Source organism: Myotis daubentonii, chromosome 4 (assembly GCF_963259705.1).
Source record: "Myotis daubentonii chromosome 4, mMyoDau2.1, whole genome shotgun sequence".
Lineage (NCBI taxonomy): Eukaryota > Metazoa > Chordata > Mammalia > Chiroptera > Vespertilionidae > Myotis > Myotis daubentonii.
This window is the reverse complement of record NC_081843.1, coordinates 41,764,057-41,791,173: the sequence shown is the minus strand read 5'-3', so window position 1 is coordinate 41,791,173 and position 27,117 is coordinate 41,764,057. Positions and strand designations below refer to the sequence as shown.

Here is a 27,117-nt window from a genome sequence, read left to right as displayed (position 1 = left end):
CGGGACCCCACCCTGATCCGGGACACCCTTCAGGAAAAACCAGCCAGCCCCCACCTGTGCACCAGGCCTTTATCTACACTAATTAAAAGACAAAGATGCTAATTGACTGTAACTTTGCTATGCCCAAGCCACGCCCACCAGCCAATCATAGTGACTATATGCAAATTAACCCAACCAAGATGGTGGCTGGCAGTCACTGAGCTGGAGCAAGCAGGAGGCTTGGTTGCCCCGGTGTCGAGGAAGCCAAGCTTCCCACCTGCTCTGGCCGGCTGTGGCCTTCGAAAAAGGCAACAAAGTTTCAATTATAGAAGCTAAATAAATCCCAGATACCTGCTTCCAGCCAGCCTCCACTGGGAGCTCGGGTGGCTGGGAGGCTTGGCCAGCCTACAAACAGCCATCAGCCCCTCACCCAGATTGGCCAGGGACCCCAGCAGGACCCTCTACCCTGAAGGGTCTGTGGCCAGCCTGCAAACCGCCATCAGCCACTCACCCAGGCTGGCCAGGCACCCCAGCAGGACTCCCCTCCCTAAAGGGGGTGTGGCCAGCCTGAAAACAGCCCTCAGCCCCTCACCCAGGCTGGCCAGGCACCCCAGCGGGACCTCCACCCTGATCCGGGATACCCTTCAGGGCAAACCAGCCGGCCCCCACCCGTGCACCAGGCCTCTATCCTATATAATAAAAGGGTAATATGCAAATTGACCCTAACAGCAGAGCGACTGGAAATGACTGGTCACTATACACACGCTGACCACCAGGGGGCAGACGCTCAATGCAGGAGCTGCCCCCTGGTGGTCAGTGCACTCCCACAGGGGGAAGTCTGCTCAGCCACAAGCCAGGCTGACGGCTGCCAGCACAGCGGTTTGTGGTGGGAGCCCCTCCCGCCTCCTCAGCAGTGCTAAGGATGTCTGACTGCAGCTTAGGCCTGCTCCCCGCTGGCAAGTGGACATCCCCCAAGGGCTCCTGGGCTGCCAGAGGGATGTCTGACTGCCAGCTTAGGCCCAATTCCCCCAGGTAACGGGCCTAAGCCAGCAGGTGGACATCCCCCGAAGGGTCCCAGACTGCCAGAGGACACAGGCCGGACTGAGGGACCCCCCCGAGTGCACAAATTTTTGTGCTCTGGGCCTCTAGTATTCTTATAATCAGGCATGTTTGAGAAACGTTGGTATATTTAAATTTCCTATGTACATTTAAGGAAATTGAAAGTCAGGGAAGTTTACCTGCCAGATGTAACAGAGCAATTTCAGGACAAACTCAGGACCAAAACGTAGGTTTTTAACTCATATTGGAGATGTGGCTGTGTTACTAAACAAGAGTAACAAGGAGGAGGGCAACATGGTTATATGGGAGTCAGTATTGAGGTTCCTTGAGGGCTCTGGTCAATGGACCACAAATAGTGGAAATTTTAGGAAAAACAACAACAATAACAAAAACTTGTTCATAAATTTTTTTAGATCCAACCCTACTTGTTAGAAATAAGTTCAGTTGTGTGTCTCTCAACTACTTTTCCTTTTCATCTTGTAAAATACCCTAATTCGTACTTACTTTTTCATTTTATTAGTGTGTTTTGTTGTTAATATACTTTAAATATTAAATTAGGCAAGCTAGTAAAAGGTAATGACATACTTTGTACATAGCTGTAATATGATGTGACTGGTGGACTCTTGCATTTTAGTAGGTACTCAAATGTTTTAAAGGGTGCATGTTTGACTTTTTAAAAAAGGATATTGAATTAGATATTTTGAAGTTCTTAAACTGTTTCTGACTTTGGACTTGGAAAAATCAGTTTATTTACTTGTCTACCTTTGAGCATCGTCATCCATCCATTCAAAATTCATTGCATGTTTATCATGTATGAGACATGATAAGGCACTGATAATACACTGGAAAAATATAAAAATTGTCCTTGCCATTATGGAACACATAAGTCATTTAACCATTTAAGGCATCAAATTCCTTAACTTTAAAATGGGATTATTTCCACTTTCTAGGTTATTGTGAAGATTAAATTTAGATGACAATATGAAGGGACCAGCATTTTGCCTGCATATTTTAGGAAAGCAGTGATTCTGCTCCTTTAAAAGGCGATTTCAAGATATTTGTTCTTTTTAAAAATTAAAATATGGCATGTTATATGTATATTTAAACTTATATAAATTAGCTATAAGATGTATGTTGTTATATATATTTATATTATATCTATTTATTGTGTATATGACTATAATACTATAGCACCTTGGCCATTTTTATTCAAAACTGGTTTCATAGAATTCATTTCTAAATAACTACATGTATATACATATCTGTAGTGTATATGTATGTGTGTGTATGTATATGTGTGTGTGTATACATATACACAAAAAATATCTAGTGAACCATTTTAACCAGGGCAATATGAGAAACTATATGTACCGTATACTGAATCTATATATGCTATAAAATGAAAAAGTTGTTAAATACACCTTTCTTTTGCAGTCTATAAGCAGGCAGAGGAATAAGATGATTTATTAATTCAACCATCTATCCATTCATCTATTATCTACTTATCTATTTTTTTATCTGTATCTATTCTTCCTGTGGATGTTTATTGAAAATTTGTATATGTTTATTTAAATATATTATCTATATCTTTATATGTACCTGAGTTTTATGTATATTAATAATATTCAGTTGACCATTGAACAACTATTAAATAAAGGAACATTTTCTTCCATATTTGAAGGCCCCAAATGAGTTCTTGGTACAGAAAAAATTATTATTAGTATAATTCTTTCTGTACCTGGAATAACATGCTAATGCTAAAAGCTAGTTTAGTTTTGTTAATCTTCACCTGGGGATATTTTTCTATTGCTTTTTCTTTGGGTGGGGGAGGGGAAAGAGACAGAAAAATATCAATGAGAGAGACAAATAGATTGGTTGTCTTGGGGATTTGAATCTGCAAGCTAGGTACATGCCCTTGATTGGGATTGGACCCACGACCCTTTGGTGAGCTGGCTGACATTCTGACCAATGAGAAGCACTGGCAGGGGCTGGTTTATAAAGTGCTTTTTATAAAACCACGTTAGTTTTTTCCATAATTGTGGTGGATTATATGGAAGCTACACTGACACTCTCCCAAACTGGAATTAAAATATAGCAATACCATCTGGAAAATCAACTGAAGACTAGCTGGAGAAAACCCTTGTAACTAAGGACATAAAGTGGAAACCACATAGGGACTGGTAGGAAGTGCAGAGGCATGAGTGGGCTGACCAGGCATGAGAGGAGGGAGCCCGATTCCGGGTTGCATCACCCGAGAACTGCCCTCTCACAATCTGGGACCCCTCAGGGGATGTTGGAGAGCTGGTTTTGGCCCGATCCCTGCAGGCCAGGCTGAGGGGCCCCACGGGTGCACAAATCTGTGCACTGGGCCTGTAGTCAACAATAAAGATAAATAAAAAATAAAAACCACATTAATAGAGACATCTCACACATCTGATTACTGGCACTAAAACTTTTGTGATTAATATTGGGTAAGAAAATGTATAAAGTATACATATTTTAGGTAAGTGGCTTTAAACAAAGGTGCCGTTTGCATTTGGGGCTGGACAGGTGTTTTTTGTTTTTTTTTTTTTTTTTGTGACGACTGTTCCACACACTTCCTGGTGTTCAAACTGTTGGGCACTAACTAGGAGTTGCACTTGGACAGCCCCAAGAACTCTAAGAAGAGACAGTATTACTCACTGTTGAAACTACTCTTCTTGGTAATTATTTTTTAAAAAAAGGTTGAACATAAAAAAATTGGCCTTGACATCCTATCTAATAAAAGGGTAATATTCACATTATCTGTTACTCTGTCACAAAGATGGTGGCGTCCATAGCCACAAGATGGCAGCGCCCAGTCCTCTCAGCCCTGCTGGAGTCCCCCAGTCCTGGAGGGGTGGCCGCTGAGAGTGTGAGCGGCCTGGCCGAAGCTTGCTTTGTTGCCGTGGCAACGACGTTCGCACCTGGCTGCAGATGGGCCTCTGGGCTGTGAAGAGCTTCTGGGTAGCGGGCGCAGAGCGGCCAGGCCCCATAGAGAGCTACTGGCGCACGGATTCGTGCTCAGGGCTACTAGTTTTAAAATAAAACCAGGTAAATATTTTAAAGAATACTCTAAATATTAATTTTAGATGTTTTTACTGTCATTTTAATCTATTTTTTATTGTAAAATGATGAATATATTTTGGTTTTATTTTTTATTTATATGTATTGGTGGTAAGGCTTGCATTCTGTGTAGATGTATTTATCGCTTAGGCAGTTAACTAAAACCCTTAGAAGTGTTTTTAACAGGCATTGAATGAAACGAAATATAGCCAAAATATGGGGTTGTATTGGACATATGTTTGTTATTTTTTGTATATATTTTATATATTCTGCATTCGTTTTATACATTTTGTATATGATTTAAGATGTTTTGACATCTTGCCAAACCTTTCTGGCTGGGGAGGGATTGCTTTTCCTGGGGCTAGTCAATTTTCAGTTGGGAGCAAGTCTTTGACCTGCAAACTAAACAGTCCAGAGCCATACCTTCTCTATTTGGCTTATATACTTCAGGAAGCAATCTTCTTTCTTAATCATTCCATGGCCAGGTACAAGACAACTGGAGACCACCTATATAGCACAGAGGCCACTGGAATTTTTTGGCATGATTATTTAAATTAGCCAATTCTAAACTATTTATCCTGCCTTGCCTTGCCTTTCCCTTGGAAACGAAAGGCCTAAGCTCTCTCCCTGCTCCTGTCTTTTTCCTCCTGACCAAACCATGATGCCTCCCATGACCCTTATGTACTAGGACCCTTGAGCATAATAAACTTTATTTTTCTGAGCCTCTTCTTTGTCCTCTCTTGTGGCTACACCTGACTAACCATCACATAAAAGAACACAGCACATGGGCGTTATATATATTGGTTTATGAATTACCATATCTAAAAGATACAGTAGGTCCTCGGGTTACGTCGGAGATTCATTCCTCCGGCACGATGTAACGCAATTTTTGCCAAAAGTCGGAACCCACCTACATAAGCACCTACGTCACTCACATGGAGCACATACACAGCAGAAATGAAGAGTAAAAAAATTTAAAAGAAAGATAACAATTCCTGACTTTGTAGTAAATAAATAATAAACATAAAGCACATGTACATACGTCAAAATGATGGAATTTTTTTTTTTTTTATAAATAAATGGGAGATGGCGACGTAACCACGAAACGTCGTACGTCGAGTCCGACGTAACCCGAGGACTGTCTGTATTATAACTTTTGACGTAATTAAGTATGCCACTGGAGTTTTCATAACTTCTTTTTTTTTTGTTTTTTCTCTTATTCCTCTACTAGAGACCTGGTGCACCGATTCATGCACTGGTGGGGTCCCTTGGCCTGGCCTGCGGTGATCGGGCTGAAACTGGTTCATTGACATCCCCTGAGGGATCCCAGATTCTGAGAGGGTGGTTCTTGGGTGACGCACCCCAGAATTGGGCTTTCTCCTCTCTGGTTCCGGGTGCGTCACCTGAGAACTACAGCTGCCAAGTCACTGCAGCTCGGCAGCTCCTGCATTGAGCGTCTGCTCTCTGGTAGTCATAGCTACTGGTCGGACGGTCACTTAGGCATATATATATATATGTGTATATATATATATACACACACACATATATATATATCTCATAACTTATTGTGTTGTTCATATTTAAAAACGGTTGAAAATTATTTATCTATATCTATATATCTATATATCTATTCTATATCTATATCCATATCCATATCCATATCCATATCTATATCTATATATCTATCTATCTATATAAAAGTCTAAGCGACCATTCGACTGTTTGACCAGGAGCTATGACGTGCACTGACCATCGGGGCAGACGCTGAATGCACAGGCATGGAAACATGGAACAGACTAATGAATCTCAGGGGGAAGTGGGGAGAGGGGAGGGCGGGAAGAGATTAACCACAGATTTTATATGCACATTAGAGGCCCGGTGCATGGATTCGTGCACCAGTGAGGTCCCTTGGCCTGGCCTGCGGGGATTGGGTGGAATCTGTGCACTGGGCCTCTGACATCCCCTGAGGGGTCCCAGATTGCGAGAGGGTGCAGGCCAGGCCGAGGGACCTCACCAGTGCACAAATCCATGCACCGGTCCTCTAATATTATATATCAAATAAACACTCAGGTTTATCATTTTTTTAAAAAATATATTTTATTGATTTTTTACAGAGAGGAAGGGAGAGAGATAGAGAGTTAGAAACATCGATGAGAGAGAAACATCGATCAGCTGCTTCCTGCACATCTTCCACTGGGGATGTGCCCGCAACCCAGGTACATGCCCTTGACCGGATTCGAACCTGGGACCCTTCGGTCTGCAGGCCGACGCTCTATCCACTGAGCCAAACCGGCTTCGGCTGGGTTCATCATTTTTATGTTTGTTGATTTTTCTACTGCTCTTAAATGAAGTGTATTATAAAACTTATCTGAAAAAATGTAATAAGGAATAGACTATGATGCTATAGCAAAATGGTGTTAAGCAAAATAGTTTCTTTTTCTTTCAATAACACAAACCAGAGGGAGAGCACCCAGGGCTGTCTGGGTACCTCTGCCTCAATATATGGCTTCAGTATCTGTGGAATTGTGATTGCTCCAGTTGTTGCCACCTCCCAACAGGCATGAAGAAGAAAAAGGACCAGGAGAACACACATTTATTCTTGGTAGTGGGGAGTGATAAACCTCATATCCAGAACTTTATCACTTGGTCATACAAGGTGAAAGAGAGGCTGAAAATGTAGTCTCTAGCTGGTCAGCCATTTTATTTTTTATTTACTTTTTAGATGTTTTGTTGATGGTTTCTTTTGCTGTGCAGAAGCTTTTTATTTTGATGTAGTCCCGTTTGTTTATTTTCTCTTTAGTTTCCAATGCCCTAGGAGCTGTATCAGTGAAGAAATTGCTTTGGCATATGTCTGAGATTTTGTTGCCTTTGGATTCCTTTAGTATTTTTATGGTTTCCCATCTTACATTTAAGTCCTTTATCCATTTTTAGTTTATTTTTGTGTATGGTGTAAGTTGGTGGTCTGGTTTCATGTTTTTGCATGTATCTGTCCAATTTTTCCAACACCATTTATTGAAGAGGCTGTCTTGACTCCATTGTATGTTCTTGCCTCCTTTGTCAAATATTAATTGAGCATATTGGTTTGGGTCGATTTCTGGGTTTTCTATTCTATTCCATTGATCTATATGTCTGTTCTTGTGCCAGTACCAGGCAGTTTTGAGAACCATGGCTTTGTAATACAGCTTGATATCTGGTATTGAGATCCCAACTACTTTGTTCTTCTTTCTCAGGATTGCTGCAGCTATTCGGGGTCTTTTTTTAGTCCAGATGAATTTTTGGAGAGTTCGTTCTAGGTCTGTAAAATATGCCATTGGTAATTTAATGGGGAGTGCGTTGAATATATAGATTGCTTTGGGTAGTATGGACATTTTAATGATGTTGATTCTACCAATCCATGAACATGGTATGTTCTTCCATCTGTTTGTGTCTTCCTCTATCTCTTTTTTCAATGTTCTGTAGTTTTCTGAGTAGAGGTCTTTTACCTCTTTAGTTAAATTTATTCCTAGGTAGCTTAATTTTTTTGGTGTGATGGTAAATGGGATTGCTTTTTTAGTCTCTCTTTCTGTAAGTTCACTATTGTTGTATAGAAATGCCATAGATTTCTTGGCATTAATTTTTTATCCTGCTACATTGCTGAATTCATTTATTAAGTCTAATAGTTTTTTTATGGAGTGTTTAGGGTTTTTTATGTACAATATCATGTCATCTGTGAATAAGGACAGTTTTACTTCTTCTTTTCCAATTTGGATGCCTTTAATTTCTTCTTGTCTAATCGCAATGGCTAATACTTCCAGTACTGTGTCTGGACAACCATTTTAAAATGAGGGCATTCTATTATAGAAGAGGGCCCATGGATATTGGTGGGTAACTAGTAGTTTCTGGTACAAACATATACATTGTTTTTGTAGAACATAATTTTTTATAATTACCACTTACAAATCATAAAATTGGTACCAGCACCTTTTCAAGTTTAATATGGCACAATGTTCTATTGGAAATATCTTTTAAAATTTGATTAAAACCATTTAGCTGGAACCAATCTGCTACTTGGAGCCTTCTCTTAAGGGTATTCCCTCTACATATACACACTTCTCTCTTACTCATACTGTACACACAAACACACAATTTGTGCATCATTTGTTTGTTAATGCATATAACAAATACTGATTAAAAGCTAAATATGTGAGACCTATGTCTATGCTAGGTGACAAAAATGCATTGGTAGTATTGTTTAATTATTGTTGATGTTTATAAATATAACCTTCAAAATTCAGCAAAATCTCTAATGTTCTAGAAAAGACGATGTTTTTAGGATTTAGTTCTTTTTGCTGTGTTTTAAAAGACAGTTGACTATGTAAATGCAACACAAACTACTAGAAGTTTTTGGTAAAGTTAAGTTCTATGGAATCTGTATTTAATCTAATTTCTTATGAATATTTACCTTTCATGTATATGTGAATAAATATTATATATAAAATAGTTATGAAAAGATTATAATGTTCTGAGAAAATACAAATTCCATCTTTGAACTTAAAATAGAATTGTTCCTTTGATAGACATCAGTTCCTCAAGATTAAGTTAGTGTACCATTAAATTATTCACTGGACACTTACTAGGGGAAGCCTACAATTGTATGCATATAATATATTCTTGATAATGTATATGAAGTCACAGCTTATAAATGCTAAACGTATTGACTAAAAACATGCTTTCTAGTATATGTTTTAAATACTTATGGGCTCAATAAGTATCTGAATACAGCTTAATGTTCGCCACTTTTGGTATTCCTATTAAGTTCCATCTTTCTGCAAACTGTAATGGGTTTATGAGGCATATTACTTAGTATGAATGTTTTTTTATGATATATTTTTATAAAATAGGTATAAAAACTCAGAAAAGTATTATACTATTTGTATGAACAAACACCACTGTACAATAGCAGCAATATATCTGAGACTGAAATTTTGCTTAGAAGTTCACTGCCATTTGTCAGCTGCTTTATAAAAAGTAGTTAGGTGTGTTAATGCTGTAAAATCACGTGTGAAAGTTGATGCTTGCTTGTTCTGTGTTCTGTAGCCAATGTGATCAGGGCTATTTACTGTGACAGTTGTAAAAAAAACCCAACACTGTCCTTTTAAAATAATATAAGAAAAATAACATTTTTTTTGCCATAAATTTAATACTACATGCTTATTGAAAAAAATACTAGAAATTCAGAAATCACATATTCTTTTTCTTATTTTTTCTGTACTTGCAAAGAAACATTAATTTATATATCAAATTGTCTTCATGTACTTATTGTTTTTAAAATTCTCAGTAGTACTTTACTTGGGCTACGGATGCTTACCCATTGGGCCTTTTTAGATTATTTTCAGTACACCATTGCAAAGATTACTATAATTTATTTGAATTCTTTACATAATAATAATAATATTAAATCTTTATTGTGGCTTGTTACTTACCTGTTCTTTGTATATGGTAGTTTTTTGTTTTTTTTTATAACATTCAGAAATGTAAAATATTATTGTGGCTTGTTACTTACCTGTTCTTTGTATATGGTAGTTTTTTTTTTTTATAACATTCAGAAATGTAAAATATTTTACATAATCAAATCTGTATAAAAATCTTCTGACCTTTTACTTTTTTCCATTTTTTAGTACTTTGGAAACTTCCATACATTGGGCTAATAAACATTATTTTAGATATATGCACCCCTGTGTTAATTACAACATTATTTACAATAGCCAAGATATGGAAACAACCTCAGTGTCCATTGATAGAAGAATGGATAAAGAAGATATGGAACATATATATTCTATGAATTATTGTATAAGTACCGCGCGCTAACCGATTGCGCCACTGGAGCTCCCTATGAATTATTACTCAGCCATAAAAAAGAATGAAATTTTGCCATTTGCAACAACATGGATGGACCAAGCATTATGCTAAGTGAAAGAAGTCAAATTAAGACAAATACCATATGATTTCAGTTACATGTGGGAAAAAACAAAATAAACAAAACAGAAGCAAACTCATAGATACAGAGAACAAATTGATGGTTGCCAGATTAAGTAGTTGGGTGATGGGTGAAAAAAAGGTGAAGCGATTAGGAAGTATTAATTGGCAGTTATAAAAATAGTAACTGCCAATTAATGGGGATAAAAGTACAGCATAGGGAATATAGTTAATAATATAATACCTATGTATGGTCTCAGATGGGTACTAGACTTAGGGAGGGATCACTTCCTAAGGTATGTAAGTGTATAATCACTATGTTGTACAATTGAAACAAATACAATATTGTATGTCAACTGTAATTGAAAAATTTAAAAAATAAATTTTTTTTCTTGTTTTGTGCCTTATATCTAACTCTTAAAATATTGGAATTTAGTTTGGTTGTACAGTAAGGTCCTAATAATTTTTTTCACTCAAAGTAGTTAGCTAATTTATTGGAGCTAATTATTGGATAATACTTTTTTATTCTATTTTTAATATATTACAGATTTTTTCCAGGTATTCTATTTACTTGTATTACATATGAACCCCAATAAGATTACATTAGATAATAATGGATTTAAAATGAGGTGGTGATTAGGAGAGGGATTTTGTATTCCTGTTTTTATATACGAGTTCTGGTTTTGAAAATTAGTTTAGCATGTGTTTGACTATTGATTACCTTATGAGTTGTGTACAATATTACAACCATTGTAACTTCATTTTTGTAAGTGGGCTGAAGTATTTATTAATATCACTTTCTACTCTGAATTCATATGAAATTGTAAGTGTGTCATTGAGTTGTAGTATTTAATCATCATTGAGGTTTTTCCTAAGTAGTTGGAAGAAACCTGTGGTTCCTCTAAATATATTTGTGCTCCCTCCCCGCCCCCCCGAATACAGGTTTATATAATAATAGCTTTAAGAATTAATTACTGGTAGAATTTGACATTTTTTTCCTTCTTTTTTAAGGGAAAAATTTATATACAAATGAATATGTGGCAATTAAACTGGTAAGTTCATGTGTCTTATTTTTCCTTAATTCCTATTTCTTTAATGATTAACTTAATATTTTAGTTACTTTTTTATTTTCATATTTATAACTTGAGTGTTTAAGTATATAGCAATGTATAGGATGTCTCTATCTTCCTGTGCCATGGAACCTCAATCCCTCTACTTTGGTAACATCACAGAATTGAATTTTTGAATTTCGGCACTATTTTTCACTTAAGGAAGCTGGCATATTGACATTTTATTTAGATCAAAATTAGAAAGCAAGATTTCTCTTTCTGATTCAAGTATTTGAACAAAAGTTTTAATATTTAGGATTATAATCTATGAAAGTATTTCCAGGTAGCTTTAAAATCTCTTCTTCCATTGATATTTTATATATGGTAAAGCTGGCTATTACTTGACTTTTGGGGATTCAGAAATTCTTGATGGGGGTGGAAAACAGCAAGGAAAGCAAACTCCCATGGAACTGTTCTGAATTCCTAAATGTGCCCAGTTTGACAGCTGTAAGGCATCTCTTTTTTTTGGAAGAGTTGGGATCTGGGAGTTTTTATAAGACATAACTTTTCTTTGGCACAGCTTTTCTATCTGGTTTGCCAGCCATGTTTCCATGCCTGGGTTTTTCCAGTCTGCCTGCCATTCTCAATCTTGTGCTTGCCAATATAACCACTGTATTAAGGTAATGTAAGATGATGATTAGAGAAGAGGTAAGTGGGGGGAAATAGAAAATCTTTTGGGATGAGCTAGAAAACTGTACTTAAAGTATGTTTGTGAGTATAGGCCAAGTTTCATTGCAACAAATGTTTATTTTCACTGGGAAATAAGATGTATGGTAGGGTGTGGTACTTCTAAGACTGGCTGGCTGACTTGTGAGTTTGGACTGGCATTTACCTGGAAGGGCTCACCTTGGTTTTAAGGTCTGGTCCTTGGCTTTATGTCGGAAAATCTGGTTAGGTCATCTCTTTACCATCGTCACTGTTAATCAGAGGTAGATTTAATAAATTCATGCAATCAATCAAGCTCTCAGAAATATTTAAGAAGAGTTAATTTCTAATTTTATAATGAAGTATTTTACTATTACAGGTTCAGAATGCCCAAATCAGTTTAAATAATGTTTACTTTCTATAGACCGATTGCATAGAAAGCCAAGTTAAAATGACAAGCTTCCCTCCTGATCATGAAATCTGTACAGGAGGAGTTAGTGTGTATGAATCACAATAAGGAGATACAGGATGCAGGGACTGGACAGTGTTTGAATGGGCATTGCTGACTTTTGTTTCTTTGGGATTCTTTTTCCATGTTCTATTCCAGTGGTCTAGGGTGTAAACATTGTATGGTGTTGGGAGTGGGAGTGGTGCACAAGAGTAGAAGTGTAGTAACATCCATATGCTGTGTTAATGATGCAGCAGCCTGTAGTGAGCAGGTCCACTCAAGGAAGCTTGTGAATGATATTTAACTGATATGCTAAGGGAAATAAACCATTGTGTCAAAACAGGAGCCACTGCACTAGGCTGACGTTTCCTAGTCTATTTTAGTCATAAAGTGGTATCCGTTAGGTCCTGTTATTTCAGATTTGGGACTTTTTAACCTCTTGACACCATTGATTTATTAGTAAACATTTATTATGTCATCTTTTGTCCTTTACATATACACACATGTCATCTTTTTAGTGCATCTTCCTGCTATGTTACTATCCCCTTAATTATTTTTTCTTACTTTTTTCTTTTACATTCTTCTTCTGTTTACCTTTTTAAACAGTGATCAAAGTATGACATATAATAATTTTGGTTATGCAATGTTCTTTAGAGGAACTGGGAATATTTTTGTAGCTATGTTTGGTATTCTGAGGTTGAAGTATAGTATGGAGACATGTTCACCTCAAATTCAAAAATATATTGACAGGATAGAAATTTTTTTTAATCTCTTTTAAAAAATAGTTCAAGAAAAACAATTTTAATGTTACATGCAATAAACAATATTTCAAGAAAAAAAGATTTTAAATATAATAATATTACCAAAACTGTATTAACATAGTATAATATCACAAAAGTTGTAGGAAATATTAAAAATCTGCAAATACCACATCATAGTTTGGTATTTAGTTTACTAAACATATGTAAAACATATACTGTGTGATATCTTTAATATTAATACAATAACAGACAAAACCAACCCAAAGGTGATAGAAGTCAAAAAGTGATTACTTGGAGGGAAGGATGATAAAATGTCCTAAAGATTTTTTGAGGTGCTAGTTGCTGGGGTATATGCAGTTAATAAAGCTCATGGACCTAATGCTTATGACTGTGTGTTTTATTTAAGCTTTATCCCAAGTAAAAAATTTAAAAAATACATTGTTGTTACTGTCAAAAATTTATCTTTGTATTTGTCCTTTCCTATTTTCTGTGATTTCACTTTAACCTAGAACTTTTACATAAGAAATACACAGTTCAAGATGAATTCCTAGAAACAAAAGAAATAGAGCAGTGGTTCTCAACCTTCTAATGCCGTGACCCTTTAATACAGTTCCTCATGTTGTGGTGACCCCCAATTTCATTGTTACAAATTGAACATAATTAAAGCATAGTGATTAATCACAAAAACAATATGTAATTATATATGTGTTTTCTGATGGTCTTAGGCAACCCCTGTGAAAGGGTCGTTTGATCCCCAAAGGGGTCGTGACCCACAGGTTGAGAACTGATGAAATAGAGTAAGGGTCACCATTCCCCTAGTCATGAATGTTTGGTATATACTTTTCTTCAGGGTCAGAGTCAAACATAAATTTCCCTAGTGATTGATCTAGTAGCCACGTAATCTTATGTACGTTTTTGACATTAATTTTACATTGAAGTACATGTACAGTTGATCTAACCTTAGAGAGACAAAGATGCCTACTAAAATATTAATTATCTAAGAGTTGACACCAAGATTAATAACATTTGGAATTGGGCCTAATGATCTTTTAATAACTTATTGTTGTTTGTTTTTTAATTAGGAACCCATGAAATCCAGAGCACCACAGCTACATTTGGAATATAGATTCTACAAGCAGTTAGGATCTGGAGGTAAAATTTTATATTTTAACATTTGTAATGAAATGGATTGTCATGATAACTCTTTGGTTTCAAAGAATACTATTTAAATTGAGTTAAAGTGAATCACTTCTTCAGGAGTTACTTACCAGACATTTTCTTGCTGTAGTCTTAACGTTCCCTTCTTTATTTTAAACTAAAGGCCCCATACATGAAATTCATGCATGGGTAGGGTCCCTAGGCCTGGCAGGGGATCAGGACCAATCTGTGGGGCGACCGGCGGGGTGATGGGGCGGGGGGCGGACTGGCACTTGACTTGGCTGGCCTGGGGCCTGTGGGCTGGGGGCAGCTCCTGCGTCGAGTGTCTTCCCCCTGGTGGTCAGTATGCGTCATAGCAACCGGTTGTTCTGCCATTTGGTTGATTTGCATATTAGGCTTTTATTATATACTAGAGGCTCAGTGTACAAAAATTTGTGCACTCGGGGGAGTCCCTCAGTCCGGCCTATGCCCTCTTGCAGTCTGGGAAACCTCGGAGGATGGCCACCAGCTGGCTTAGGACTGCTCCCTGGGGGGATCGGGCCCAAGCTGCAGTCAGACATCCTTAGCACTGCTGAGGAGGCGGGAGGGGCTCCCACCCCCACCGCTGTACTGGCAGCCATCAGCCTGGCTTGTGGCTGAGCAGAGCTCCCCCTGTGAGAGTGCACTGACCACCAGGGGGCAGCTCCTGCATTGAGCGTCTGCCTCCTGGTGGTCAGTGTGTGCAATAGTGACCAGTCATTTCCAGTTGCTCTGCTGTTAGGGTCAATTTGCATATTACCCTTTTATTATATAGGATAGAGGCCTGGTGAATGGGTGGGGGCCAGGTGGTTTGCCCTGAAGGATGTCCCGGATCAGGGTGGGGGTCCCGCTAGGGTGCCTGGCCAGCCTGGGTGAGGGGCTGAGGGTCGTTTTCAGACTGGCCACACCCCCTTCAGGGTGGGGGTCCCCGCTGGGGTGCCTGGTCAGCCTGGGTGAGAGGCTGATGGCTATTTGCAGCTGGTCACACCCCCTTCAGGGTGGGGGTCCCCACAAGGGTGCCTGGCCAGCCTGGGTGAGGGACTGATGGCTGTTTTCAGTCTGGTCACACCCCTTTTGGGGTGGGGGGTCCCCACTGGGGTGTCTGGCCAGTCTGGGTGAGGGGCTGAGGGCCATTTTCAGGCTGGCCAAGCCCCCTAGCGATAGAAGCTCCCAGCCTCTCCTTTTTTTTTTTTTTTCTTTTTTTATTCTGGGATTTATTTACCTTCTGTAATTGAAACTTTGTAGCCTTGTGAGGAGCTCAGAGCCGGCCAGGGTGGGCGGGCGGGAGGGAAGCTTGGCTTCCTCCATCGCCAGGGGTAACCCACGCTTCCTGCTCGCTCCAGCTCCGTGGCCACGGCTGGCTGAAATCAGGTATCTGGGGTTTATTTATCTTCTATAACTGAAACTTTGTTGCTTTGAGTGGAGCTCAGAGCCAGCCGCAGCAGGCAGGAAGCTTGGCTTCCTCCATCATTGGGGCAATCAAGCCTCCTGCTTGCTCCAGCTCTGTGGCCGCCAGCCGCCATCTTGGTTGGGTTAATTTGCATATAGTCGCTCTGATTGGCTGGTGGGCATGGCTTAAGGCATAGCGTAGGTATGGCCAGTTTGCATGTTTGTCTTTTATTAGTGTAGCTTATTGGGTAGCCCCTAAATGTAATCACAAACATCCTTGTAAAGAGAGGCAGAGGGACATTTTACATTTACAGGAGAGGAGAAGGCAAAGTGGCTACTGAGGCAGAAATAGGAGTGATATAGCCCTAAGCCACGGAATGCTGGCAACCTATAGTAGCTTCATCTAGATTATCTATTAGAACCTCCAGAGGGACTATGACTGTGCCCACACCTTGATTCAACCTAGTGCAACTGATTTCAGATTTATGGCCTCCAGAATTGTGAGAAAATTTTGTGGGTTTTATTATTTATAAAGTACAGGGGGATAAAACTAATTGTATGTGAAGCCATGAATGACAGAAAGCCCAAAAAAGCTAAGTGAAAAATAAAAGTTCATTGGCTCATGCACGAGAAATTTGGGGAGTACCTATATTTAAGACATTGTATCCAGGACTTCAAATGCTGTCACAGGGCAGCCTTAAATTTGTCTCTGTGCTCTGCTGTGTGTGTGTGTGTGTGTGTGTGTGTAAGCTTCATTCTTTGATTAGCTCTTCTTATGAGAGATGGCAGAGGTGGTTACCAATAGCTTAGCAATTATAAAAACACCTCTTTCCTAAAAAAACCAGCAAAAATTCTTGAACTGAATCTTAATATCTTATTTTGTGCTCCATGTCTTTTCTTGACTTAATCACTATGAATTTGATTGCCAGATTCAGTTCCTGTGCTTATCCCAAGAACTACCTGAAACTCAGGCACTGTGAATGGGGAGTGGTAGTTGCCCAGTGAGAAACTGAGGTGTTATCAGAAGAAGGAAGATTGGATGCTGGGAGATAATGACAATAGTTCTATCTACTTAAGTAGGAAAACTACTGTAGAAAAATTGCAATGAATACTTTAATTAGATAAGAATGAGTAAATCAATTGAGAACTTATGGAATCATTGAATTGAATTCCAAAGGTGCACTCGCTTTTATTATTTTCTTTGCCATTTTTAACTTTAAAAATTAAACATACATCTTTTACTGCTTGAATGCCATAAGGCTTCAGTATTGCACAACTCCAGGAACCACCACTTATAGGGTAGTCTATATGTACAAGGGTGCTCCCCTGTGCTCCATAGCATAGCATTTATGTAGATTGGATATGAATGGTATTGCCCAAAAGTGTGCATTGTGGTGACTCTGAAACACTGACAAGTGTAGATATTGTCAAATATTTCATATGCATCATGTGAATTTTGGTTACTTGTTAGTGTTGTTATCAGTAATTAATTCTTAAAACATTTTTTATTATCCATGTGAACTTTGAGGAAAGACTGCTGATTTTAAAATAATTTGATTTTGGAATTAATATTTGAAAGGATTTTATTTTCAGACTGCTTTTAGTATTAAATGGGTCACTAAGATAATTTAACCTGTAATTCACTTATTGTATTTTAGGTATCAATTTAAGGAGCAACTTAATCAATATCCAGAATATATAAAGAATTCCTAAAACTCAACAGCAAAAATACAAATAATTCAATTCAAAAATGAGCAGAGGAACTTGCATAGACATTTTTCCAAGGAAGATATACAAATGGTCAATAAGCACATGGAAAGATGCTCAATATCACTAATCATTATCGAAATGTAAATAAAAACCACAAAAACATACCACTTCACAGCAATTAAAATCTCTATTATCAAACAGAAAACAAACCAGAAACCAGTTAATAGGTGTTGGTGTGAATGTGTAAAAGTTGGGATTTTTGTGCATTGCTGGTGGGAATGTAAAATGGCATAGCAGCTGGGAAAAGAAAGCAGTGTGACTGTTCCTCAGAAATTTAAACATAGAATTATTATTTGATCCAGCAGTTTCACTTCTGGTCATACACACATATACAAGCAGATATTTGTACATCTATTCATAGCTGCATTATTTGCAATAGCCAAAAGATCAAAACCAACCAGTGTCTATTGATGGCTGAATGAATAAACAAAATGTGGTACATACACAATTTAATATTATTGAGCCTTAAAAAGGAAGGAAATTCTTACACATAGTATGATATACGTGAACCTTGAGGACATTATGCTAAATGAAATAAGCTAATCGCAAAAGGACAAATACTCTGTGATTCCACTTATTTCAGGTACCCAAAATAGATTATCATAGAGATAGAAAGCAGGATGCTATTTGCCATGGGTTAAGGCAGTGGTTCTCAACCTTTCTAATGCCGCGACTCTTTAATACAGTTCCTCATGTTGTGGTGACCCCCAACCATAAAATTATTTTCGTTGCTACTTCATAACTATAATTTAGCTACCGTTATGAATCATAATGTAAATATCTGATATGCAGGATGTATTTTCATTGTTAAAAATTGAACATAATTAAAGCATAGTGATTAATCACGAAAACAATATGTAATTATATATGTGTTTTCCGATGGCCTTAGGCGACCCCTGTGAAAGGGTCATTTGACCCCCAAAGGGGTTGCGACCCACAGGTTGGGGACGCACAGGTTGAGAACCGCTGGGTTAAGGGGAGAGGTGAATGGAAAATATTGTTTAACTAGAGGCCCAGTTCATGAATTTCTTGCAAAGGTAGGGTCCCTAGTGGCTGCCAGCTGCTGGCTGGGGCCTTCCTTCATTCCGCGCTGTCCCCTGGTGGTCAGCGCACATCATAGCGAATGATAGAACTCCCGGTCGTTCGAGGGGACACTTTGCATATTAGGCTTTTATATATAGACTAGAGGCCCGGTGCATGAAATTTGTGCACGGGTACGGTTTCTAGGCCTGGCCAGTGATTGAAGTGCGAGTGTCTGGTGTGGAAGGGCAAGTCCCAGCTGACCTCTGGGCCCCCGGGCCCCCATGTGCTCCCTTATGCCTGAGTCCCCACGTGAAGATGTGGTGAGTGCGGCTGGACGCCGTGGGCCGGGGCACAGTGTGGGCCTCTGGGCCACACTGTGGCGCCACATGAAAGCTAGGCGGGTAGCGCATTCTCTCCCTGCTGGCCTTGCAGACTGGCTCCTGCATGAACCCACGGGGAGCCTGACCGGCCCCTGCAGTCCCTGCAGCTGCGGCCCAGCACACCTAGAAGATGCCGCACGGGTGCAGGTCGGGCTCCTCACGGGCACCTGGCACCTGAGTGTGTGGGGGCTTCCCCTGCTGCAAGCCCTGACATCCTGGGGGAGGATAATAGGAGGAGTGAGAGCAAGCTTGGTGGACACCCTGCATTCTCACCACACCTCCATCCCCATCACCCCCGCCCCAAGGTAGCTGGCGAGAGGTCACAGTGCATTGCCAACACCTGCCATGTTCCGCGCTGCCCCCTGGTGGTCAGTGCACATCATAGCGAGTGGTCGAACTTCTGGTAGAATGACCGCCCGAGGGGACAATTTGCATATTAGACTTTTATTATATAGGATGGGATGGGTAGTGGTGGTGGTTGCGCAACAGTATGAATATACCTAATGTCACTGAACTGTAGACTTAAAAATGATTAAAATGATAATTTTATTTAATGTATATTTTACCACAATAAAACATAAATTAAAAAGATTTATTTTCAATTATTTAATGAGATATTTTTGAAAAAATATATGATTTATCTAATTCTGCCTGTGTGTTTTTTTTTTTTTTAATTTTGTTATATAAATTAACCCATTTATTATAAGCTCGCAATGTTTCAAACTGTGGAGCTTCTACTGGTCTTTCAATTCCTTCAGTCTTCTGATGGCTGACTTTACTGTGACGGCAGAAGTGGTGTTGTAGGTCCAGGCACCACCAGCGACGGTTTTCATGCAGGAACCACAGTGCCAGATCCCCATGGCTTGCCTCTTCATCTTGGTTTTGCCACAGAAGGAGCAGGTGTACTTGGTGTGCTGGCTGATTTCAATTTTCTTCACCATTTTTCTGAGGGAGGTGCCATAACGGGTCTGTATTTACCGACGATTCCGACCTTCTTGGTGCATTTAGCCATGTCACCGTTAACTAGGTTGGACGCCGAGAGAAAGCCTGCCTGTGTGGGTTTTGATCCTCCTATAAAGTCCGCACATCTCTCTCTTTAACTTCCCTGACAATGTCTTTCTTATTTTGTTCACTGAAACTGTTATATACATACAGTAGAATTGTCCACTTTTACTGCAGTGTGATTATGAGGGTCTGGCCCTTTGTATGAGGATTGGAATATTGTTTTATACCACTGTCTCTTTCTATGATGCAAAAATTTAATGTATTGATTAGTCTTGTCACATCCACCGAACCTTTATTGAGTAAACTAAAGATCTAGATTTGGGAGTGATCAGTACATAGGTGGTTTTCAAGCCAAGGGAATGGATGAGATCTACCAGGGTAAAAACAGAAAATGATGAGGGAAGAGGTATCGGCAGAACTATGCTGACTACTGCGTTGGATAGGAATGAATTTGTCAATAACCAAAGTCATGCAACAGTATCTACACTAATAAAAGGAAACATGGTAATTGGCGTACGACCGCTACCCTTCCCATTGGCTAATCAGGGAAATATGCAAATTAACTGTCAGCCAAGATGGCGGCCGGCAGCCAGCCAGCTTGAAACTAACATGAGGCTTGCTTGCTTCAGTGATGGAGGACTCCAACGTTCCCCGCCTGCTGCTGCAGGCCTCTCAGCCTGCAGTTTCAAACATTGTAACAAATATAGACGCTAAACAAAACCCCAGAAACCAGCTTTCAGCGAGCTGTGATCTCAGAGTTGGAGTTGATACAGAATTTCGAGAACCGAAACAAACCAGATACCTGCTTTCAGGAGCGAAGGCCTAAGAGCTGGAGCCTCAGAGCTAAAGCTGGCTCAGAATAAAAAAAGAAAAAAGAAAAAAAGGAGCAGTTGGGAGCTTCAGTCCCAGCCTGAAAACAGCCCTCAGCCCCTCACCCAGACTGGCCAGGCACCCCAGTGGGGACCCCCACCCTGAAGGGTGTGTGACCAGCTGCAAACAGCCATCATCCCCTCATCCAGGCTGGCCAGGCACCCCAGTGGGGACCCCTACCCTGATCCAGGACACCCTTCAGGGCAAACCAGCCAGCCCCCACCCGTGCACCAGGCCTCTATTCTATATAGTAAAAGGGCAATATGCCTCCCAGCACCGGGATCAGCGGAGCTGAGAGGCCTCCCGGCACCGGGATCAGTGTGACAGGGCAGTGCCCAAACGCCCTGATCGCCCTGCGGCTCTGTGTGTGACAGGGGGCAGGGCCACAACCTTCCTATCAGCCCTGTTCTGTTCGTGACAGGTGAAGGCGCCCCAACCCCCTGATCGGCCCTGCTCTGTGGGTGATAGAGGGCAGCGCCCCAAGCCTTACCCCCCACGGGCCCTGCTCTGTGTGTGATGGGGTAGAGCCATAACCTCCCCATCGGCCCTGCCCTGAGTGTGACAGTGGCGGCGCCCCAACCCCCTGATTGGCCCTGCTCTGTGGGTGATAGAGGGCGGCGCCCCAACCCCCTTATCCGCCCTGCTCTGTGTGTGACAGGGGGTGGTGTGCCAACTCCCCTATCGGCCCTACTCTGTGAGTGACGGGGGAGCTCCTCAACCCCCTGATGGGCCCTGCTCTGTGCGTGACAGGGGGGAGCTCCCCAACCCCCTGATTGGCCCTGCTCTGTGAGTGACAGGGGGGAGCTCCCCAACCCCCTGATCGGCCCTGCTCTGTGCGTGACAGGGAATGGTGCCACAACCTCCCCATCGACTCTGCCTTGAGTGTGACAGGGGGCGGTGCCTCAACCCCCCAATCGGCCCTATCGAGCGTGACTGAGGGTGGCATCGCAACCTCCCAATCCACCCTGCTCTGTGCATGACAGGGGGCGGCGCCCTAACTCCCCAATCGGCCCTGCTCTGAGCCCAACCAGGGGCTACACCTAGGGATTGGGCCTGCCCTCTGCCACCCAGGAGCAGGCCTAAGCCAGCAGGTCGTTATCTCCCAAGGGGTCCCAGACTGCGAGAGGGCACAGGCCAGGCTGAGGGACCCCCCCCTCCCCCCCGAGTGCACAAATTTTTGTGCACTGGGCCTCTAGTCAAATAAGTGAGGGGATGTTATGTGAGGAAAAATAAACAAGGAGTTCTGAAGTGGACAATGTAAAGTTGAGATAGCTACTCAAAAGTAAGGAACCAGGCACTCTCTAACTTCCTGCTCCTGTTTTTAGTATGTGGCTTTCATCTTTATGAACCTGGATAGTTTGTACCAGGAGGGAGGGGAGGAAAAGATGAAATTACTATCTCTATCAGGGTTGGGGAACCTCTTTCCTCTCAAGGTCCATTTGGATATTTTATAACATCGTTCACTTAATATAATCCACTTGAAATAAATTTATGTTGCTATGAGAAAAGAGCCTAGATTTATTGAATTTTGAGACCCACCTGCAGTTGCTTTGGCAAGGTCAGACCCAATGATTTTGTGGGTGTTATACAGCCCTCTGGCCGTATGTTCCCCACCCCTGATCTATATAGAGATAACTTCCAATTCTTTATCTCCTGTCTCCATTCTTAAAATCTAGATATACGTGTATGTCCTTACTGGAATCAGAATTCTAATATACCTAGAATTATGCTCCTTACCTCCTTTTTACTTACTTTTCCAATGATTTTTTTCTCTCTTCCAAAAAACCTGTTTTCTTTTCTGAATTATCTTGTTCCGTTAGTGGTACACACATTTAAGCTGAAAATGTTAGTCACCTTTGATTTTGGCCTCTTGGCATAATCAGAAAATTCTGTCAGTTCTGTCTCTTCTCCCAGTCTCCTTGTCACTTTTCTTTGAATTGGGCCTCCTGTTGTGCATCTCACCTCCTTCTTACTTTCTATTCCTCCTAGAGGGTTATTATTTAGCATAAAGTCCACATTGCTTTCTCTTTCTACTAACTCACTTTTTAGTTGCCCTAAACTTACTATTCGTTGAATAGATCTTACTATTTTCATATGTCTGTATTTTTTATTTTTTGGGAATGTCTTTTTCAATGAATTCCTTCTTTCTTCAAGCCCACCTAAATGTCACCTCTTTTGCACTGCATTTTCTTACATCTGTTTGTTCTCTCCCAAAACACTTTTTCTTGGACCTGAAATTTTTGTGAATGTATCTTTATTTTTCTTTTACCATATCATATTATATTATATTATTATTTCCTTATCTCTCTCTTCCATTAAAATTTGAACTCTTTGAGGGCAGGGAAATAATATATTCATCTTTTTATCCTTGAAACTGAGAATGATCAATAAAGTAGGTCCTTGATAAATGATTGAAGTGATAAATTCTTAAATGAGAATAATAGACAGTTTTATTAGATATAAAGTTGTGATACAAAATCTCCAAAATTTCCTTTTTAAGTTCTGTGATTATATGTTTAAAGTTTGGCATATTAATATTTTACAAAATTATTATTCTTAAATTTTGAGTTTTATTTTATTTCTGACAGTCATATAATTTCAAATTTTTTATTTAATTAATTTTATTATCTAGTGATTAGGTAAATTTAATTTTTCATTTTAGAGATCTAGAAATATGATTGTACACATTCAATAATATCTAAAGGAAAAATCAGTAATATTTTTTTAAATTAATGGAAATGATAACGCAAGGAGATATGCAAATGCTTATTTAATGAACTGAATTATACAACTCAGTCATCTAAAAATAAGTCACTTTTCAGAGTAGGATTGGTTTTAAAGATTAGGTTTAATTTATTTTTTTATATACTTTGAAAAAGTTTAGTTGAATTGTTGAAACTTTATGAAAATGCTTGGAACATATTTTGAAATTTATAGGGAATTTTTTTTTGAGAACCTGTGATTATGAGTAATGCTTTTTTATGTTAAATTACTTCTTTGACATCAGATGATTTTAAATAGCCAATACTGGGGAAACTTTGCAATTAAATTATTTGATGAAATTTCTTTATCAGGCTGATGACTTTATCACAGAAAGTAAAATAACTTTTTTTCTGTCATAAATTGTTACTTATCAAAATAAGTAAAATAATCTTTTCTGTCATAAATTACTTGTTCATGGCAAATCGCTAACTATAGAAATGACATTAAACATACGGTTTGAAACCATGCATTTTTTATATCATTGTTTCTCAAGCGAGTGGCTTGATACTATGTTTCCTGAGCTGTGATGTTCTAAACAATATGCAATTTGATAATAGCAGCAGTAGCTGTTTCTAAAATTATACTTCTGTGTAGTATTGCCTTCTTAGAGCTGCTAAAAGAGCTTCTCTTCTTTCTTTATACTGACTCCTTTGCCTTCTCAGTTTGTGCCTTGTTAAAAGTCAGGATTGATGTGTTTCCTGTGGGTTTTGCTCTGGTTTATAGATAGATTTTCACATTTTTTTCAATATTATTTAGCTCTGTCTGCTAGCTAAATGAGTGTTGGTAATTCCATATTGGATGGAAATTTTATCATACTATTCACTGTTGAGAAACATTGTGTGTAATAGTTTTAGTCTTTTAAACATGAGTGTACACATTCAATAATATCTAAAATTCCTTCTATTCACTGAGTTGCCAGATTAGATTTTCCTCTGATCATGTCTTAAATTTAAGAAGTTTTGCTATTTTTATATAGAAGTGTCTGTTTGAGAAAACTGAGAGAAAATACTGTAAATACCAGGAAAGTTAAGTGAATAAACTAATTAGAATATTATCTACAGTATTTTGGTATCAACAAAAATAATGAAGAATACTATGTGAATAGGTGGTTAGTGCAGACTTAATCTCAGCTCAGATAACCAACAGTTTATGTAGCAGATTCTTAGAGTTCTTTTTTCTATCTAAGATTAATGGCTTTTAGAAGACAAGTATATGTAATAATTTTAATTCTTTTAAAAAATATATTTTATTGATTTTTTTACAGAGAGGAAGGGAGAGGGATAGAGTTAGAAACATTGATGAGAGAGAAACATGGATCAGCTGCCTCCTGCACACCACCTACTGGGGATGTGCCCACAATCAAGGTACATGTCCTTGACCAGAATCAAACCTGGGACCCTTCAGTCCGCAGGCTGACGCTCTATCCACTGAGTCAAACTGGTTAGGGCAATAATTCTAATTCTTTATAGAGGACTCTTCTGTATGAGAATTTCTGTAAGTTATGCATTGCTAAACTTTTACTAATTTATATGTGAATATATGTGTGCAGTGGTACTAGTAGATGGAAGTGTACGAAGTTTTTTTGTTATAGTTTATGGAGAATGTGCACATTTAAAGAATGCTATGCTATGAATTCTTGAAATATGTTTGGTTTGTATGGTATAGGTATTAGGATTGTTGTATATTATGTGGTAATTACTGTATTTTTAGAGATTAATTAATCACATAAGAATCTTAAAAAAGAAACCATACTTTTTGAATAGGATATGACTAAATGGAGATAAAAGATTTAATTTTCTAAAATACAGCAGCAGTTTTCTTATTTCCTATTTAATAGTAAAAAGAAAGAAAGCAAAAAGCCATGTAAAACAATATGTTGATTTTATATTTCATGTTTTATTTTAGATTTAAATATAAAGTAGCACATTGTTAGAAGAAAAAGTTTGAAATCTTAAAACTTGGGGTAAAAATGATACAATCCATTTTTATTTAGGCCCAAAGAGCATAATAATGGAATAGTGAATAATATATCATATTCATATATTTATTGAATATTTAATATAATAATTCTTGTGATGTTATTTTTTAATGTTCTTTAAAATTTAGAGTAATATCTAATGTATAAATAGAATTATCACAGAAAGAACTATTGCTTCTTTTTTATAGTTTGGGTGGCTTTATTCCTTTTATTTGAGGTTAAGTGGTAGAGTTTTACTACTAAATGTGGGTGCTGTGGTATTTTAATGGAGTAACTTTTACCAAGTTTGGAACTCATTGCACCTGTTTGTTCATAACAGAGCTTACAATTTTGGGGTCCTTTTATACTCCTAAAACTTTTTGAGGATCCCAGAGAACTTTTCCTATTGTGGGTTATAGCTGTTTATAGTTACCATTTGAGAAATTAAAATAGAAATATAAAAATATTGCCACATTAATTCATTTTAAAATAACAATATTTTAAAATCACAACTGACTATATATTCCAAATAAGAAAAAGTGAGAAAAGTGGCCTTGTTTTACATATTTTGGACATCTCTTTAATATCTGGCTTAATAGAAAACAGCCAGGTTCTCATATCTTCTTCATTCATTTAGTCCATTGCCAAATTATGTCATATAGCCTCTGGAAAACTGACTATTCACTTGTGAAAGAACAGAGTTAAAAAGGTAAATAACATCTTAGTGTTATTATAAAAGTAATTTGATGTCAGTGACCTCCTGAAAGGGTCTCATGGACCATCCACATCTGTCCCCAAGTATTTCCAGACCATATGTTGAGAACTGCTGAGCTAGGAGTATAAACATTTATGCTAAAGGTTAAGAATGCCTTAAAGTAAAACTGCTTTGGAAAAGAACATAGCCTGTGTGATAATTCTGTACTTAGTATTTGTAATCAGATTCTAAGTTTTCTTAACTAGATCTGTAAATTTTAAATTTTCAAACAAGAATATTAATTTTTTGTTTTTCTTTCTCCAATATGAATACTACTGAACCTGAAAATGGAAAGAAACATCCTGGTATTATTTCTTTTAATGATATGCTTAACTCTCACTTATAAGGAACTGAAGTACTTTAATACATGGCTCACAGTACTAAGTACTCTTTAAGAGTATTAGACCTCCTTATGTTGTTTTGTGACATAAATTAAGGTTATTCGTTGCTTAAATGGAATGTTGAAATATAAAATGAAATGTTTAGTAAAATTAATTTGGGTAGAGTAAGTGTAAGATTGTATTTTAAAATAATATGTGATTTTTGCGTTCTTTGCCATTGTTGAGCTTTGCTTGGGAAAAATAAAATACACTTGTCTTGAAAAGTGGAGATGCTAATAAGCATCCCTGAAAAATACTGATGTTGGACATTATCAGAACTTTGATGAATTCACAATGGGTGGCTTTTTATAGTAGTTTCAGAAAATAATTTTAGAATAATAGGAATTGGGTGGAGTAAAAGTTTATAGTTGAAATTTCACTAAGTATAAGAACAAATACAAAAGCTTGCTTTTGCCCATGAGTTGGAATGCATCCATGCAATTCAGTAGCCAAATACTTTGATCAAGAGACAGCTAGTAACTTAACACCTTCATTACTCTTCCTGCTAAGCCTTCTTTCTGAGCCTTTCTCTTCTCTGTTACCCTCTTTTCCCTTACCTCTCCCACTTCCAAAAACACTCACTTTGGTCTTTACTACCGTATTTGTATTG

General features: G+C 38.6%; 1 protein-coding gene and 1 pseudogene across 14 annotated transcripts in view; one reads left to right on the top strand and one right to left on the bottom strand.

The window, feature by feature from the left end:
• The window catches only part of CSNK1G3 (casein kinase 1 gamma 3), a 112,096-nt gene that overhangs the window by 37,610 nt on the left and 47,369 nt on the right, over nt 1-27,117 (top strand). For 11 of the 14 annotated variants that reach the window (XR_009452584.1, XR_009452585.1, XM_059693754.1 and 8 more), the window contains 2 exons: nt 11,089-11,129; nt 14,123-14,192. The exons of 1 other annotated variant lie outside the window; for it this stretch is intronic. Coding sequence is in view for 11 of the 13 variants with exons in the window: in XM_059693754.1 (XP_059549737.1) it covers nt 11,089-11,129; nt 14,123-14,192 (111 nt within the window). In the remaining 2 variants the exon portion in view is untranslated. Of the gene's footprint in view, nt 1-11,088; nt 11,130-11,706; nt 11,807-14,122; nt 14,193-27,117 lie in introns of all 14 variants that reach the window. 2 more of the 14 variants (XM_059693759.1, XM_059693764.1) reach the window with 2 other exon arrangements.
• Nucleotides 19,451-19,800, bottom strand: LOC132232388 (large ribosomal subunit protein eL43-like; annotated as a pseudogene).